Source organism: Montipora foliosa, chromosome 8, assembly GCF_036669935.1.
Source record: "Montipora foliosa isolate CH-2021 chromosome 8, ASM3666993v2, whole genome shotgun sequence".
Lineage (NCBI taxonomy): Eukaryota > Metazoa > Cnidaria > Anthozoa > Scleractinia > Acroporidae > Montipora > Montipora foliosa.
The window spans coordinates 11,184,485-11,201,984 of NC_090876.1; the positions used below are offsets into that span (position 1 = coordinate 11,184,485).

The 17,500-nt window shown below is 38.6% G+C and overlaps 1 protein-coding gene across 1 annotated transcript in view; it reads right to left on the reverse strand.

Annotated features, from left to right (window-relative positions):
• LOC138012602 (histone deacetylase 4-like) overlaps nt 1–17,500 on the reverse strand; it is a 41,659-nt gene that overhangs the window by 6,654 nt on the left and 17,505 nt on the right. The window contains exons 4-22 of the mRNA XM_068859415.1: nt 17,404–17,500; nt 13,590–13,700; nt 11,536–11,788; nt 10,559–10,664; nt 10,333–10,385; nt 9,665–9,796; nt 8,801–8,883; nt 7,273–8,169; nt 6,866–7,121; nt 6,279–6,448; nt 5,899–5,948; nt 5,429–5,487; nt 4,806–4,858; nt 4,495–4,548; nt 4,295–4,348; nt 2,594–2,649; nt 1,284–1,371; nt 840–959; nt 330–387 (exon numbers count right to left, since the gene is read on the reverse strand). The exon at nt 17,404–17,500 is cut by the window's right edge and continues 115 nt beyond it. Coding sequence (XP_068715516.1) covers nt 330–387; nt 840–959; nt 1,284–1,371; nt 2,594–2,649; nt 4,295–4,348; nt 4,495–4,548; nt 4,806–4,858; nt 5,429–5,487; nt 5,899–5,948; nt 6,279–6,448; nt 6,866–7,121; nt 7,273–8,169; nt 8,801–8,883; nt 9,665–9,796; nt 10,333–10,385; nt 10,559–10,664; nt 11,536–11,788; nt 13,590–13,700; nt 17,404–17,500 — 2,750 coding nt within the window. The remainder of the gene's footprint in view (nt 1–329; nt 388–839; nt 960–1,283; nt 1,372–2,593; nt 2,650–4,294; nt 4,349–4,494; nt 4,549–4,805; nt 4,859–5,428; nt 5,488–5,898; nt 5,949–6,278; nt 6,449–6,865; nt 7,122–7,272; nt 8,170–8,800; nt 8,884–9,664; nt 9,797–10,332; nt 10,386–10,558; nt 10,665–11,535; nt 11,789–13,589; nt 13,701–17,403) is intronic.

Below are 17,500 nucleotides of genomic sequence, written 5' to 3' on the forward strand. Positions count from 1 at the left end.
GATACATGTGTTCGTCTAGCGGAGCAAATTGACTCGAATTAACGACGGTAGGCGCTACCTTCTTGTTTGCTTTTGGTCCTGATTGTTGTAAGGATACAAATAACGTCGAAATGTCTGTTTCCTAGTGGATTTGATATTACAACTTCAAATAAAAACGATTATTAATATTATTAAAGTCAAAACACATCTTGTTAAAAGGTGAACGAGCCTTTTCCACAATACGTCTCAAATAGGCATTCAAAGTCACAATACTTTCATGGAATGATTCAAAGAACTGTATTTTTCTCGCTCACTTAAAATGAAAGAAATGAAACTGAAAAAGAGCCCACCTAATCCGCCCATGAAGGCAATGTTTACATTGTAACCAACACCTATTCCAGCACCACACTAAACACAAAAACAAAAGTAACAACATTTAAGCATTAGAAGAATTTTTCCGTGTTTTCATATAACCAGATCTAAACACGGGGGGGTTGGGAGAATTCGAGCCACCTTCCCCAAAGGAAAAATTGTTGCTGAAATTTCACTTCCGGTCAGGATGACATTTCATTTTGTGCATTCTTATCTACTTGTTTTGCTATTTCTGAAAGGATTTTAATCCTGCCCTCTGCTCTGCCACACAATGCTCTTCCCTGTAAACATTCAAAAGACCTTGATATACCAGTATTTACCACGACTCTCGCAGCGTCTCCGTGTAGGTTAGTCCTGCAAAAAATTCATCTTAAGTCGACTGTCAATGAGTTGGACATAGCAATGCTGTCATTCCTTATCAGTTATGTTTGACTGTTACGGGAACAAAAGACATAAGTTCAAAGGAGACCAAAAGGAAGATAAAATACCTCTTCTGACTTCCCTGTTCCAGGAAAGAAGGTTCCATCATCATGTCGGTGAATTGATATGTACATCACATGAGGGTCGTCATAAAACATCTGTTGTGTGCCATTCCCATGGTGAATATCCTACAAAAAGATTTGAGCATTTTTCAGTAATCCTCAGCCAGACAACAGTTCGCTCAAACCACAGACCAGTTGGCTCTGCCCAGTGCACTGGATTTCCTTGCAGGAGATGGTAAGGTCCACCCTGGCTGGACTAACACTCACGGCCTTAAAATAACTGAGAAAGTGCTGCGTTGTTCTTTCATTTGGAAATGATGACTTTTAAGTTTTCTCTGGATAAGGACTATAACACATACATGTAGACTCCTATACTGTTGTTTAGCCTGCAAGCAACATGGAATCAGCTCCATCTTGGCTATTTCTTATTCTACAAGAGAGCCAACTTACCCAGTCAACTATGAGAACTCGTTCAACAGACCACTTCAGTCTTAAAAGCCTGGCTGCAATTGCTACACTGTTAAAGTAGCAAAAACCCCTGAAGAATGAACAAATGACAGTTTGTTTAATAATCAAATATAGTACTTTCATGTTCAGCAAAATCTCATGTATGCGAATGACATGAGGTGTCATATTGAAAATGTTGAAAGACTTTGATTCCATGAATTTTGACCCTATCATTCCTATCCTCAGATAAGCATTGGTACTCTCTTTACCATTCTCAATATTAAACGCTGGGAACATTGAGAGGAGTATACATTGATCTGGGACACAAATGTCTCTTAAAACACCAACTAGAAGTTGCCGTCACAGTCACACCACCACACACCAATGGCTCAGTTGCTTGAGCACCGGATTGCCATGCGGGAGGCCGTGAGTTTGAGTCCAGCCAGAGCGACACTCAGCCGAGAAAGAGCTGCCTTTGTAATGAAATCTTTGAATGCTTAGACTCTCTATTCTTCTCAGATAAGGACGATAAACCATAGGTCCCATCTCACAACCCCTGAATGTTCTTAACCTTTTGGGACATAAAAGAACCCACACACTGTTTGCAAATAGTAGGGCATGGAGTTCCTGGTGTTGTGCTCTATCCTCTGTGGTGTATCATGGTTGGGAGGGTAAATGCATACTAACTGCATCAAGCTACTCTAAAATCCAAGGAAAAGTAAAAATTAATGATAATGATGATGATGATGACAGTGTGAATGTATCCAAACAATTAACTTTTTGTCTTTGTACAGGACAAGTATTCTCATTGAAACAAGGCAAGAGCAGAACACCCTATTTCATGTAATGTAGTTATCAGATGTCTCTCACTATGAACCTCTCATGAGGAGAAAAGAGTGGGCTGCTTTCAACCACTTAAAATCACAGGACGTTAGTACATGCCAATTTTTGAGAATGAAATTCAAAAATATTTGTGGACCCGTGTCTCACAACCTGAAATACAGGGGACTGCCTTTGGCAAGATTAGTCATACAATAGACCTTTTCACGGTTTCTGATGCAATATTGGTTGGGGGGCAAACACGGCTTAAATTGCTGAATGTATGGGAATTTTGCCAACTTCATGAATGATTTTAATCAAATGACTAAAAATATTTTAAAATTTTTGTAACTTAAGTAATTACAATTTAATTTAAGCCACATTTGCCCCCCAACCAAGATGGAATCAGAAACCATGAAAAGGTCTATTTAATCACATTTTGTCCCCAGGATCTGAGGCCGGAGTTGATAACAAGACACAAAAAAAAAACGTACATTGCCTGATGAGCTTCTGCGTGGTGTCCAGGAGGCCTAACCAATGCAAACCCATTCTGAAACAAAGTAACATGTGATACATTCAATTTAAGTAGACACCAAAACTTCTAGTAGCAACTGAAACACTTTAGATGTCGAGGAGCAAGAAAGATGAGGGGGAGGGGTGGGGGGTGGTTGGTCCATGAGAGCTATGGTCATCAACCACTGATAGAGCTTACCACAAAATAGCCTGCGTCGCTGATGGGATGTTTTATTGCTGGATTGGTGGCTGCTTTGTGGTGTTTAGGCCGAAGTGAAAATCCAAAATTTCAAAACTACTTGCGGCCAAACACAACAAAGCAACCATCTATTTACTTAAGGTGATTCCTCAGTATTACACTAGGCACATGGTGTGTCAATATTTATAAATTGGATCAAATTTGCATGATTGTAGATATGGCATAAGTCGATCACACACACTGAAACAGTTCTCAAAACATGTGATAGAAGTTGTGAATGACCCATAACTCTTTGCGAATAAGCGCGCACATTCCAAGAACATGGCAAATTTTGTTGTTTTGATCTACGATAATCGAGATAGAAAGATACGATGATGTTTTACTCTTAAATGAGCACAGTGACCTATATTTTCTATGGCATAATTTTGGTGTACAAATTATACCCTTTAAGGCCTGTTTCAAATGTCAAACTTAACATGTGCTGAATCTAATGCAGATGAAAAAAATCTATTGTTTTCACTCATTTGCATTAGATTCGACACATGTAAAGTTCGACGTTGGAAACGGGCCTAATTAGAAAAAAATCTTTAAACAATTTATCTTTAGAAAAAAAAAGAGCTAAAACGTACACAAAGCCCTTTACACAGGGATCTAAATTATGAACTTGAGAACGACTCAAAAAACGTTTCAAGTCGATGTCATTTTAAAGGGGCACTGTCATACTACATTTGCTGTTTTTAGGTCAAAACTGAGTAAAAACTTAAATTAGTACTACAACACTCCTTATAACTCACTGACCACTGACAAGATATGAAATAATAATTATGTTTATTGTACAAAGAGCTATTCGTATTTAATTTTTGGCGACTTTCTGCGGACACCATCTCCAAACTTGAAAAAAATGGCCAGTTTTTTTAAGTTTCATTCCATTTCCATCATCTCCACCCATGGATGTAAATAACAAAGAATAGCTTCAGTGCACTTCAATTGTTATTGGAAACAAAAGTCCACCATTATCTTTATGCAAAAGATGTATTTTAGTGTTTTGAAGTTTGACTGAAATAGCGTGACACTGGCCCTTTAAGTTGAGTGATTTTTCCATAATACTATATACGATAGTGTTCCGCATGCTCTTGACTTTCTACCTATCAGGTGTTTTTCAGTTGTTAATTACTTTTAAAACCCCTTCATTTAGCTACCACAAAATGTACTCTGAGCCAATGAAATAGCACCTTGCAGGACATGCATCAACGGAGTAAGATTGGCCCATTATATCTCTTAAGCAAGCACGGTGACTTATCTTTTTTATTGTAGTACTCAGAACAGGGTGTAGTAGGGAACATGAAGGGAAAGTTTCAAGAAAATCGTTCAACAACTTTCTTTTCTGAGGAATCACCTTAAACGTTTAATAATTCGGTGATAAAATATCCCATCAGCTAGGCACACTAACAACAAAGGGCAGATTAACAGTAAATAATCGTACCTTAAGCTCCCCAGATGCAACCTTGAAGGCTAACTCAACCACACACCCTACAGCCTGAGAAGAAAAAGAAATAACTTTGACTTTATTGTTGTTGAGTTCATTCCTGTACAGTACAACCTGAAGGAAAATGATCAAATAAGAAAATGAAAAAGCACGGAATAAGAACAGCACCAAAACCAGGGCTGATTACAAAAACGTACCACTCGAGCTGCATTTGCACTGTGCATTTCATTCCATATTGTGTCGCCATCAACCTACCAAACAAGTACACATAAGTTTTTCACTGCAACATGCACAGAAAAACAACCACTAATAAATTATCGATTTGGCAAAACAGGACACATGATTGTCATACAACAGGTCCAAGTCTTTACAAATGACTCAGGAAAGGCAGAAAGGATTGTCATTTGGATTCTATCTAGTTGCATAAAACAGTATGGGTACATTTAAGTCACTGCAAAGTCGGTCATGGTTAGGAAATAAAACAGGAAAGAGATTACATAGGACTTACCCCCAGACCTCCACAAGGAAGGGAATCAAAACATTTGAGCATTGTGGTAGTGCCTGCAAAGAAAATAATTTTCAACATTGTCACCTTTAAATTCCAAACAAGTACCGGTAAGTTTCACAGAATTCAATGCTTGTCAAAAATCTTCTCTGTGGCTAAGAGACCCTAATTTAAGGTGCCCTGATCATTGATAACATAAATCATTCCACTAATACCATTTCATTTATTTTTCCATTAAGTTGTTTCTTTTCACCTTTTGTAAAAAGTAACAAAACAAGATCAAGGTACATGACACAGGAAATGTGCATGAACTTCCCAATTGACATTTTAAATGGGCAAAGGCAAGAGACTTAATGTGAAATTGAATGGGAACAAGAACCAAGCCTCCTAGTTGCTTGGTCTTTAGACAAAAATGGCCTCCAGCCGTGTTCTCTTTTCTGACAAGAGTGGAACACAATCAAAATAATGTTTGTGTTTGGGTACTAGTGAAAGGGTTGTCGGTCCATGTAAAACAAAATTGAAACTTTTGATGGTGAAAACACATACAAATAACCCACCAAAGTATGCATCTAAACGTAAGTAAAATCAAGTCATATTTTAATACTGGATAATTTTAATGCATTCACCATCTTCATTCTTTGTTCTGCATTGTGTGCTGCCTCCAAACAACATGGTATGCTGTTCACTGGAAAGATAAAAAGACGTTATCACCCTTTTGATTAAATGACTTTGAAAAGATGACAATGACAATTACTTGTGTCTTTACCGATGCTTACAAAAAGAAGATATTTAAATTTTACAGTAAGGTTTCTGACTATGACCAGCTAATACTAAGGTCACCCCTCTTGATGTCCATTGACTCCAAGTTTCTGTCTATTGCGATTTATAAACTCCAGGATCCAAATGGTGCCCTAAGGATTAATTTTCTCCCCGGACTGTTGGGTATTAGCGGAACGGATGTCACAGGGCACTGAATTGAATGCTTGTGCCTGTACATTTGTTGAAGTCCACTTACAACTCTCACACCAGGAAAGTAATGAGAGAATATAAAAAATGTAAAAAGAGGCACAAAATTAATTCTCATTTTGAGTCTCACCTGTGAACCGTAAGAATTTCCGCTAGTGTAGCTTTTCTTGCTCGGATCCGCTATAAAAGTAAACAAGCATGTCAGCACCATCTAGAAAGTTGCTTTCATCCTCAGTGCATTTTGCATCCTTTAAGTACAATGTACAAGTAATTTTGACATATTACAGGGACAAATGGTCCAAAAGATTCATTCATTTGCTTGCTCATCCTTACTGGGACTGTCCCAGTAAGGGATGTTAATTAATTACCTTGTTGATAGTCTTTAAGTTAACCCACAGATAGTTAAACCTGCATAAACTCAGGCAAGAAGATAAAACAAAAATGCAGGGCTAACACTAACAGCTCCTACATGTATGTTACCAGTCAACTTGTACATTGAACAAAAATTACCTCACAAAGATTTGCCACACCAGTCTCTTGAAGCCGTGCCAATATACTTTGTAACCTGCCTGGATGTTCTGGGTGTGAACTTGTGTCACCACATGAGCACTGATGCTTCAACATCACTGTGTCATAAATCAGACCAGTGCTTCTTGAAGACCCTGACAACTGGGCACTTCCTACAATGACAAACAAAGTGAGAAAATCAGAAACCACATTTTGTGTGAAAATCAGACACTGTACAAAAACACAATTGTGCACTAACAAGCTTATCAATAGAATGCTCCAAAGAAACGACAAACACAGAGAAGACACACTACATGTACTGTACCAAGGAGCCAAAAAACGTTCAGCTACACAATCAGCATAAAGTTTGATTTGAATTTTGTTTGACAAAGATTCACAACCAAACAACATTTTTTCAAAAATGAAAGCACTAAAAGGAGCGGCTATGGAGGCAGGAACAACCAAAATCATCATAGACATTGTCCACTGCTAACAGGTACATGTTTACGTACGTATACAACAGGGATATACATGCTTCCATGTATTTTGCATGGCTTGGAACCATCTGCATAACTTTGGTATTGACCTACCTACAACAGGAGATGAATGAGCCCTGGTTAAAGGCCGATGACCTATCAATGCTCCTGTCGATGCAGACCCTGCTGATGATGCTGCAGCAATATCAGCCTGACGTAGATGCAATGTATGGTGTTGCCCAGGGTGAAGGGATTGGGATGAGCCAACCTTTTGAGCATCCTGTTGTCGTAATTGACGAATAAGCTGAAGTTCCTGCATTTGTTGCTCTTGGGTAGACTGTGGTGATGGAAGATCTTCATGACTGTGTGCCTGGCAGAAAATTGTTGACAAAGATTTAGCTTTAGAGGGCAGAAACTCTTTTAGTTAATCAACCATACCTGCTAATTACCAAGTTCCCAAGTTAAAGACCAAAAGAAACATACGTGTAGCAAGAAAAAAATCAACAAAAATTTCCACTAACACGGACAAGACGTTGGGGTGTCAGATGCTGTTGCTGGATCTGCTGCTGCTGTTGGGCATGCTGTATTTTCTGTTGTTTTTGTATTTGAAGAAGATGCACTTTCTGTTGCATTTGATGCTCAAGATGCTCCTTCAGTGCTGCCTGTGACTCCTTGTGCAACTGCTGCTGCTGCTGCATCTCCTGCAATTGTTGCAAGTTCATTTGTAGGTTTTTGGTCCCCATCTGCTGAAGAAGAATCTCTTGTTGGAGCTGCTGAATGAAACGTCCAGGGTTTTGCTGATATTGCCTCTGCTGTTTCAAGAACTGTATGTGTTGCTGCTGTAAAACTTCTGGAGACTGAGTTTGTGCTTGCTGGCTCAATGCAATACCATTTGACAGATTTGAAAGATTTGACAATGATAAGCCTGGTGCTGATAATGACTGTTTCAGACGAGGATGCACCTTTAACTGCCCACCTAATTGTGATGATGTTCCAGTGCAAAGCGGAGACAGCAAGTTGTTTGGTGGTTCAGGAGACAAAGAAACCCCAGGAGGGGAAGACGTTGGGCGTGAGGACATCATGGACATCATCTGTGCTTGAGCTTGTGCTAATGCCAGCTGCTTCCACCGTGCTTGGTGCAATGCAGCTGATGCCATATCACCCTCCTCCTCTTCCTCAATTCCATCTGTAATGGTCTGACTAGAATACGGACTCTGAACGTCCATATGTGGCATGTCCTGGCTTGATAAGCTATTGGTATGGCTTTTTACACGTGATGTATTTGCCAGATGGTTTGACAGCCAAACCTGACTCCCGCGACTAGGATCTAACCCTGATGGATAGCGTGGAATTGCTTGGAGGTTAGGTAGACTGTGTCCAAGTCCAGAACCAGGACCTGTGCTCAAAGGTGAGGAACCCTGTGGACAAACAATATAAAAATAATTCATAATACAATCTAACTGTGACTAGTGACCGATAGAAACTGAAAACAAACCATATGCACAAGAACTTGCAAATTCAGCTAAAAAGTCTAACAGTTTATCAAGTGAAATAAAATGAACATTTCTAAGTGTGGGTTATAGATGAAAGAGAGAAGTGATCCTTGCACTAACTGGACAATAATGGAAGCAACGGAATAATGGCAACAATTGTCCATTGATTTCATTTGCCAAGACATGAGCCCAACAGAGTGGCTTCATACAGGTAGCTCAGTTGGCAGAGCATTGCACAGGCATTGCAAAGGTCATAGGTCATGGGTTCAAATCCTGTTGAAGCCATCTGAAATTTTCAGGTGTCTATATACAAGAGAAATTTTTATTGTTTAAATTGTCCAGTTAAGTACTGTCAAGGGTCACTTCTCTCTTTCATCTTTGGTTTATCAAGTTTTGTCCATGGATATTTGCCTTGGGGATGCAGAACTTTCATTTCAATGACACTGGCGTACATGTAGCACTGCTGAATGATGGTACATGAACTAAAGCAGATGTTGAGCACACAAAAATGATCAGTTATTGTAGGTTCTAGTTTTCTACACGCCAAATTTCTTACCTCTCTGTGTGGTGAAGCAGATGATGATGGACCATTTGGAGATCCTGGACTTGCGCACTCCATTTCACTGCCTGCGTTTTCCACTAATAACAAAGGGAAGAAACATGCGGGAAATTGCAGGCACTTAATAAACCCTTTAACACCCAAACCTGCCTAAACCGGCCATAATTAGTATTCTACTCTGTCTAATGCCAGACGATTTTACTCGTCAATGGGGAACCTCCGGGAGTCTATGGGTTAATCACTCCCCATTAATGAACAGGATTTTTTGCATAGGCCAACCCCCAATTCAGATGACGCTGTAGGATTTTCCACAGCGTCTGAGAAATGACAGAGTTCCCTTCAATGGTTTTAAAACAAACTACATGTAATAAATATTTCTTTGCTGTTGTTGTTACATGTAACTCAACCGCCTCCTAAAAATATACCAGTAACAACAACTCAGTGATCATCTTTGCACAAAAAGATAGTTTCCAACATTTTGCTTAATGGTTTTTCAGTGAGTGATTAACCCATTGACTCCCAGGGGTTCCTCATTGACGAGTAAAATCGTCTGGCATTAGACAGAGTAAAATACCACGCAAGTCTGGCCGGTTTACACTGGTTTGGGCATCAAAGGGTTAAAAGAGCCAATTTTCATCATCTTCTCACTTTAAAACTGCAATTTTTTTAATGACTCCAAGGATGCTGCCTAAGAAAATTTTAAAGGGGCCCTCAGAGCTAAACGCTGAGAACTTAGGAGCCCAACATATGAAGTGAAAGGTGTTGCTGTGAAAAATTAAGGCGCCCAGAGCTATTGTTTGAGAGCCCCAGGCTACTGGGCGCCTGTTAGGCAACAGCCTTGGACTCTCTCTTGCCACTTACAGGGTGAGCTTCTGTGAATTCTGCTTCCATTGTGTCGATCTCTCCTTCTGTGCACCAGAGGACTCCCAAAATAATAATTATTTCTAATTCTTGGTTTGAATCGAGACTTCACCTTCAGATTTGGTTCAGAAACTAAAACAAAACATAACAATTTGAAAGGATAAAAAACCAACATAAACAAAACTTTCTATTATTAGTAACTTACTAACCAGTGGTTGCAGTTAAAATGGTTGATTTTCATAGAAAACAAGATTTACTGCAATTTTCATACTTCTGCGGAATCTAATCTTCAAGCGGCACCTGGGCAAACTGCATTTTGGCTTCTATCAATCAAACAAAATCAATTGCAGTGTATGGGTGTATGACATTAACCCACCAATCAGCATCTTTGGTTCTCACAGTACATTTGTATGTTCGAGATTGACACCAATGAAAACCAATGGAGTATGTATGAATCTTTTTACTGAAGACCTCTAAAAGGATATCATAATGGTATTTGAGCTGTGAACTAAAAAAAAGCACTCCCAATTCACTTTCCGAAGGCAGAGTTGATTCCCCCGGCTTTATTTAGAATTTGATTGATGGAAGCCAAACGCAGTTTTGAGCTTAGCGCTTGAAGGTCAGATTCTACAAAATTATGAAAATGTCAGTAATACATTTGTACACACCAGTTTTGCGAAGGGGAAAGTCGTCTGGATCCCGTGACTCATATTGCTGATTCCTAAAAATTGCATGAAAACAATATTGCAGTAAGTAGCTTAAAAGATTTCAGACTACAAAAACCCTAACATTTAGAGAACTTCAATACCTCTCTAAATTCCATTACCATTCTAATATCACTCTAATTTTGTATATTGATCAAAATTACACATACAAACAATAAACACAACTAACCAATGCTTGAAAGTTTGACCTCCTGAAAACGATGCTAAAGCAATATCTCTTTGCTGTTTGTTTAACACAAACTCGTGTAGCCTCTTTTTCACCTCACTGGATGACACTGGGAGAAAAAAATAAGTCAGTCATGATTTGTGTCACATAAACCACTTCATTGGAAAATCAACCAATGACAGCTCACACCTTCCGTTATCATCCCAAAACATTAATTAAAGGAGCATAATTATACAACGGCAATGTTGATGAAAGTTAACTCAAGATAATTCCATCCCAGAAGAAAGAGAGGACTTCTGAAACGGTGTGGGCAAAAAAAATTGTTTGTGGTTATCTCACACATCAATAATAATTGCTTTATAAACCTTTTCACATTTGTATCGTTGTGAAATTCCATCAGTAAGAATTGACATACATTTTGCTCGTAAAGGATGAAGTAAAGAAACCTAAATTGAAGAACTTTTAGTGCTTTGGACATTGCAGAAACATCACAGGATATTCTCAATCCACCAATGAAGTGGAAAGTGGAACCCAGGACCACACAGAGCTACAAAGAATGCCTTCTATATTATTTTATCAATGTTCGACAAAGCTGTTTGACAAAAGCAAAAACAAAGGTAGTTTTGGAAAGGAAATGGCCCGAAAATCGCTCGAAAAGGTTCTAAAAATCTTGGTAATAAACAGTAAAACGTGTAGTTATAACATCACTCAGTACTGTGCAGGATTTTGTGGATTTTAAGGAATAGTGCATTATTGTGCAGGTTTGATCAAATTGTACGGTCTCACACCAGCACACCCTGTCAGAAGCAAAACTACTGCACCATTATCATGGAGAATGAGTTGAAATAACCAAACATCACATTAACAGGCTTTCATATTTTAAAATAATCTTCTCATAAACTGCTTTTATCTTCCTCATTCAAGCACCTAAAGTAACCAATAAGAACTACATGTAGTGAAAAGAAACTAAAATATCTAACTTTCTGAAGGAGGTTGTTGTGATCCTGGGGAGTGCTGTTGTGTTGTTGCTGATTGCGAATGCTTTGATGTTTTGCTGTAATGCGTGTCCTCCACCGGAGGTTGCTGGTAGTGTTGCTGGGTAGAAGATGGCTGATGGAGAGATTGGGGACACGACATTTCCTGTTTAATCTTTGATTGTTTCTCAGGGGGTTCACCATCTTGTTCCATTGATGAGCAACCATCTCCCCTTTCTCCGGGTTCTTCAGGCTCCACCTACAGACAGCATTTCAAAGTGGGGATTATTATTTTATAAAATCATCAAGGTACATGTACATGAGGGGTTTAGCTCATTGACCTCAGCTGGGAGTGACCATGTACTCATTGACTGAGTGGGAGGGCTGCACGGGAAAATATTTGGCCCGAGGTCATGGCGTACGGACAGAGGGCAGCGTGCACCAGTCAATAAGCATTTTTTTCATATGGGCTCTTTATACTATTTATGAGCACTCAGAAGATGAAGTTAGGACAAAACAAAAAACAAAAATCTGCACAGAAATTTTATCTAAGTTGTTTGCATTAATTTTGCTTTTCTGGTTGTAAATTACTTGGATTTTTAACCCATTCACCTCTAAACCGATAAATTGACTTCTGCCGTACTAGGCTACTTAACCGGGTTACATCCGATTAGTTAATTGAAATGAACCGGTTTAAAACAGTTACGAATGCAGCCACGCCTCTTTGGTGTTAACCAGCTTTTTAACCTGGTTATATATGCAAATTAACGCAAAAACAATACATTTTCTTAACCAGGTTAGGTATTTTTAACCCACCTCGCTAGGTAGTTTTAAGGTGGGCTAGCCAGGATACATTTTAAGGAATTTTTTAACCAGGTAATTTAAAATTAACCTGGTTAACTTGCTAAGTGCAGCCGCACCATTAAAATTCGGTGCTAAACAAAAGGCATCATCTCCAGGCTATGGGGAATAAATAATTATAAGGATATGTATGGGGTTTAATCCCCAGAGCATCGAGATGATGACTTTTGTTTAGGACTGAAGTGTAATATATCTAAAGCAGGCTATTAGGAACACATTCAGGCCAGAGCACGATGCCAGTAACTTTGTGCCCTGCTGTTATCGAATAGTGTGTGGGATCTCAATTAACCCATTGACTTCTAGGGGTTCCCCGGTTTCGGCCGGTTTGGACGTGAAAGGGTTAAAGTCCAAGGGACCAGGGTCATATGTGTAAATGTACAATGAAGAACAGGTGAGGGAAACAAGGTTAGTGCACTAAACACCTAAAAATATCAAAGGGGCATTTTATTCAAGTCAGAGATCACCCAACAACTTTCCAAACTGTTTTTACTTTCGCCAATCCTTGTATCAAAGGCTGTTCAATTCAGAAAACAGTGTGGAGAAAGGAAAATCCCAGGACAAAAGCACTGACCTACAGTGTAGTGGAAACAAATCACTCCTAATAATACGTAAGGTGAATGTTGAAAACCACATTATCAGAGTTTCCATTAGAAAGCGAAGAAGAAGAGTAGGAAAATGTGCAAGAGAAAAGCTCTGTTGTGACCATAAACTTAAATAGTAGAATTTCAGCTACATGGAGTAGCCAGCAAATCCTCTGCTCCTAAATGCCAAATGAACACCCTGTGGTCTAATTGACAAAATTTATCAGATTCCATGTTGCTGTCAGGGCTTCTGTTCAGTAATACATGTAGATCACAAATGTTGAAATGTGGTAAGAAAAAAGTACAAATTATTATGCTTGCTTATGCTGTGTTTTACAAGTTTTCACACAATGCAACTGAACACGAGCATAAGCCCAAGCACAAGGAAAAGGAAAAATGTTGATCCTTGCGTTTGTGCTTGCGTTAACCCTGCTTTCACGGAGAAAAAAACACTTGTGCTTGTGCTTGCGTCGCTAGTGAAAACCAGGCTTTAGTCTCTAAACAAAAACATTTCATACAACTGCAAGAATTTTTTCTTGAAGTATTCTACGGTATAGCCTGCTCGACTTCATGGTTTGCTAGGAAAGAAAATTCTTATCTTACATGTACTGTACCAACCTTAATTTTTGGTTGTGGAAAGCGGTATTCTCTTTCATTTGGAGACTGCTTCTCTTCCTGTTTTTGATGACGCTGTTGCATTCGCTTGCGTTGTTCCATTATCCCAGACCGCTGAAAATCAAGTTGATACTGAAAAAAGGCAATCAAAGGAAATGGTTTTTAAAATACTACACGTAGTCCAACACAATACTGAAATTAAAGATGTAGGATGCATGACTGGACTAATAATAGTTGTTGTGGAATAATAATAAAACAGCTAACTATTTTCTTCCTTAAAATTACACAATTATCCTGTTCCATTGGAAAAGTAAGCCTAGTTTTATGGATATGTTATACTCTAATTAAATTATTAACTTACTGTTAACTTGCATTTGTAAATTAATGTACATGTAAACTATTCATTTTACCTGTGTCTGAGGAGATGTCAGATGCAGAATACATGAAAAATACAATTAAAAAGAACAAATAATTAGCCAAGTCTTCTTATAATCACATGTTTCTTTGTGGAGACTTTTAGAAAAATATGTGCCTTTGAAAGCAGTTAAAAATACATTGCACCAGCAGACAGCTTTCCATTGAAACTGCAAAATGCATCTACAAATATCAGGGTGGGTGGGCTGTTGATTATTTGAATTCTAGTTAATTATTATTTTGAATTCTTGATTATTATTTTAAATATTGGGTGTTTTTTGTGTTGGCGTGAGAGAAAAGTGAGCCAAAGTTGTAAGGCTGGGTGTTTCACACCTGTCTCTCTAGGTTTTGACAGAAGCTCATTCCCCATCCCCCATTCTTTCCAGGGACTTGCTTGATTAATTAATGGCAGCTGTTCCTATTAGGAGCCAGTGCAGCCCAGTGGTTAGGGCGCTTGCCTTGAGATGACAAGTTCTGACCACTCATTAAATTTGTCCTGGTAGTCCCCAGGGGTTTCATTAAGGTTTGAAGCAGGGGGGCATTGGGGGCATATAGCTTTAACACCTGGGGAGTCTGGGGGCATGCTCCCACAGAAAATTTTGAAATTGTTAAGTTGCAGAGATGTGTTTTCCTGCATTCTAAAGCCCAAAGAAAAATCACACCATTTTTTAGTAAACTTAGATTTGATACCAATATCCACAAGAAATAAATTCATTAAAGTGACCCAAAAAAGTGCTTGGTATCTTGGCCTTTTCTCAGCTGGAGGCACTTTGGCTCGCAAACAAAAAATAATCGACAATCAACTGTGATCCTTCCTGGGCCGCCATAGCAAAACACGTAACATTGGGACATTTTAGGTGGTCTTTTATGGAGAGCAATTCTTTTCACAAAGTGTTATGGGGCAATTCGTTCTGAACTGAATGTGGCTTATAAAATTTAACGCAGAGTATGAAACTGTGACACTTTGACAACAGAAGACAGATCAAGAAAAGGCCAACACTGCACTGTTTTATCAATCTTTGTATTTAAAAAAAACCAGTCCCCTGAGATGTTGACGGCAGCCGGGCAAAGTCATGTCCACAGCCAGTCAGTATGCCCGCTGCCCCGCCCTTAATGAAATTACTGAGTCCCTGGCACAACTTCTCCGCTGCTCTTGTAAGTACCTAAGTGGGTTACCTCCGGCCAGTTGGGATTCTTAACAATAGCTGTTGAATGTTCTGTTCTGTCGTGATTGTGTTTCATTGGCCCTGAAAAGTCCTATGGGGAGTGTTCAATTAAGTATGTATGTAACAATAGGAAACTTAAAAACACAAGAGAACGTTAATGGAGTTTGGAGATGAACAAGATCAAGCTAGAGTACCGCTCAAAAGTAAGCTACCACCCTCTCGCGAGACTTTCATTTCGTGAGGCGGTTCGAAAAACTGCAAGTGTCTGCATGAACATAAACTTTACCAAAGATTAACATGTTCAAGAAGAACCTCGCGCTCCAAAACAGAGCACCTTACTCTAAAAGTGTAATGGAAATGCGGATGGCAGTGGTGTGTTAATTATTTTGAAACACTTGCATTCCAAATGCATGTCAACATGCAAACCACAACTCTGCTCATGAATCTACATACTTTGATTCAAAGTTGATGTCAAGGAGAAATTTTTCGATCAACTTGCACTTAAGGACAGTGCCTACTATTGTTATAATTTGCGCATACGTTCTGCGCATCTTGAGATACTCGGATTTCCTATCGGTGATGCTTACTAATACAGGGATACTTTTGCACGGTTTAAAACTACCCGGAGAAAATAGATCTTAGTAAGTACTCTTGGTATCCAAAAAGAAAATTGGGGGTAACCATGCATTTTTAATTTGAGAGATAATTAAGCTCCAATTTGAGAAAGAACGCCATACATTGCTTCGTATTTTTGAGCTTTTCACAAACATTATTCATGAATTATCTTTGAAAAATGCGTGGTTACCCTAAATTTTCTTTTTGGATTTCAATAACACTTGTTAAGATCTACATTTCCTGCATAATCACACACCGGGGCAAAAATATTGTTAATTAGTAGGCACCGTCCTTAAGCTTAAATCCATCAAACTGCCATAAAATTTGTCTTTCAAATTCAAGTTTATTGGGCTCCAATTGAGGAGCGGCGGTGCGGCGCCTCGCATGGGACTTTACATCCTGCCTTCCCTTTTGGTTGCAGTTTTTTTTTTTTCTTTCTAAGTTTTAATTTTCTGTTTTCTATTTGTTGTGCAATTTTGTCTTGTTTAAATGTTTATCTGATGTGCCCAATAAAGTCGTTAAAAAAAAAAAAAAAAAAGAATGCGGTGACAAAACAGATGCATGCACATTTCAGCGTTAACTTATAATATGTTATCTTGTAAAACATGAACCTTGAGAGTAAATGACTTCAAAATGCATTCCCTTGTTATTGTTTATACAGAGTTTTTGTTTCAGGCCAGAGGCCGGACAGTTTGTCTGGTTGTTTACGATTTTGTGTCCTGTACTTTGATGCTATAAACTTGTTGGCTACTTTTTTGGCTTTTTCTTCTTTCTTGGTGGAATTGGATGTCGGAAAGCCAACAGCAGAAAAACACAGAACAATCACATGCAATAAATCCTTCAAACTAAAAAGAAGTCACAATTAATCTCCACATTTTGCTTACTTAAACAGAATAATCAATCTGTTGGCATTTCAATTACACAATATTAAGTCTGATAACACAATGTCACAAATGCGTCGTCACAATTGACGAATTTTTGCGAAGGGAAAAAAAGGCTGGATGTAATGGGCAGTACTGATTCCTTTACAACATGTAGTTTAGTTTTTGTTCAAGTCTCAAGTTGAAGTAGAAAACAATGGAAATATTAATTTTAATACACCATTACCTTGTAAATACTTGTAGGTTTTAGGTGTCGGTAATGTTAGAACTATTCTTGATCTTTGTATGCCAGAATTTTTGTCCCGCATTTTTGATCACAAGAATGCAATTTTTTTAGTATTAATTTAATGAACAAACTATTCGAATTCGCTTTACTTCACACAACGATTTAGGCGTCTGAAGAAGTTTACAATGCCACTGCAGCAAAAAAATGAAATGTTACTCAATTGGCATGATTTCTTTTTCTGGTTTTAACAGTATTGTAATTTGTATACGTTTGCAAACGTTTGTGTGGCCGTTGGACTTTAATCAAAATTTATGCCATTCTTGCCACTTCTTTAATTCTTGCAAGACAAGAGTCTCGTCTCTAGAGACCAGTGTCTCGTCTCTCAAGACGGGAGTCTCATCTTTAGAGACGAGACTCTTGTCTCGCAAGAAACAAGACGAAACTGGTAACTTACTTTTTAGCAGTACTGTATATGGGGACAAAGGATCATATCAATCAGCTTTGTTCATTGATACCTGAAGTTGGTGTTGCTGTTGCTGTTGTTGCTGCGTTAGGGCTTGTAACTGCTGCTGAAAGTTCTGATAGAGCAGTTGCTGTTGCACCTCCTGCTGT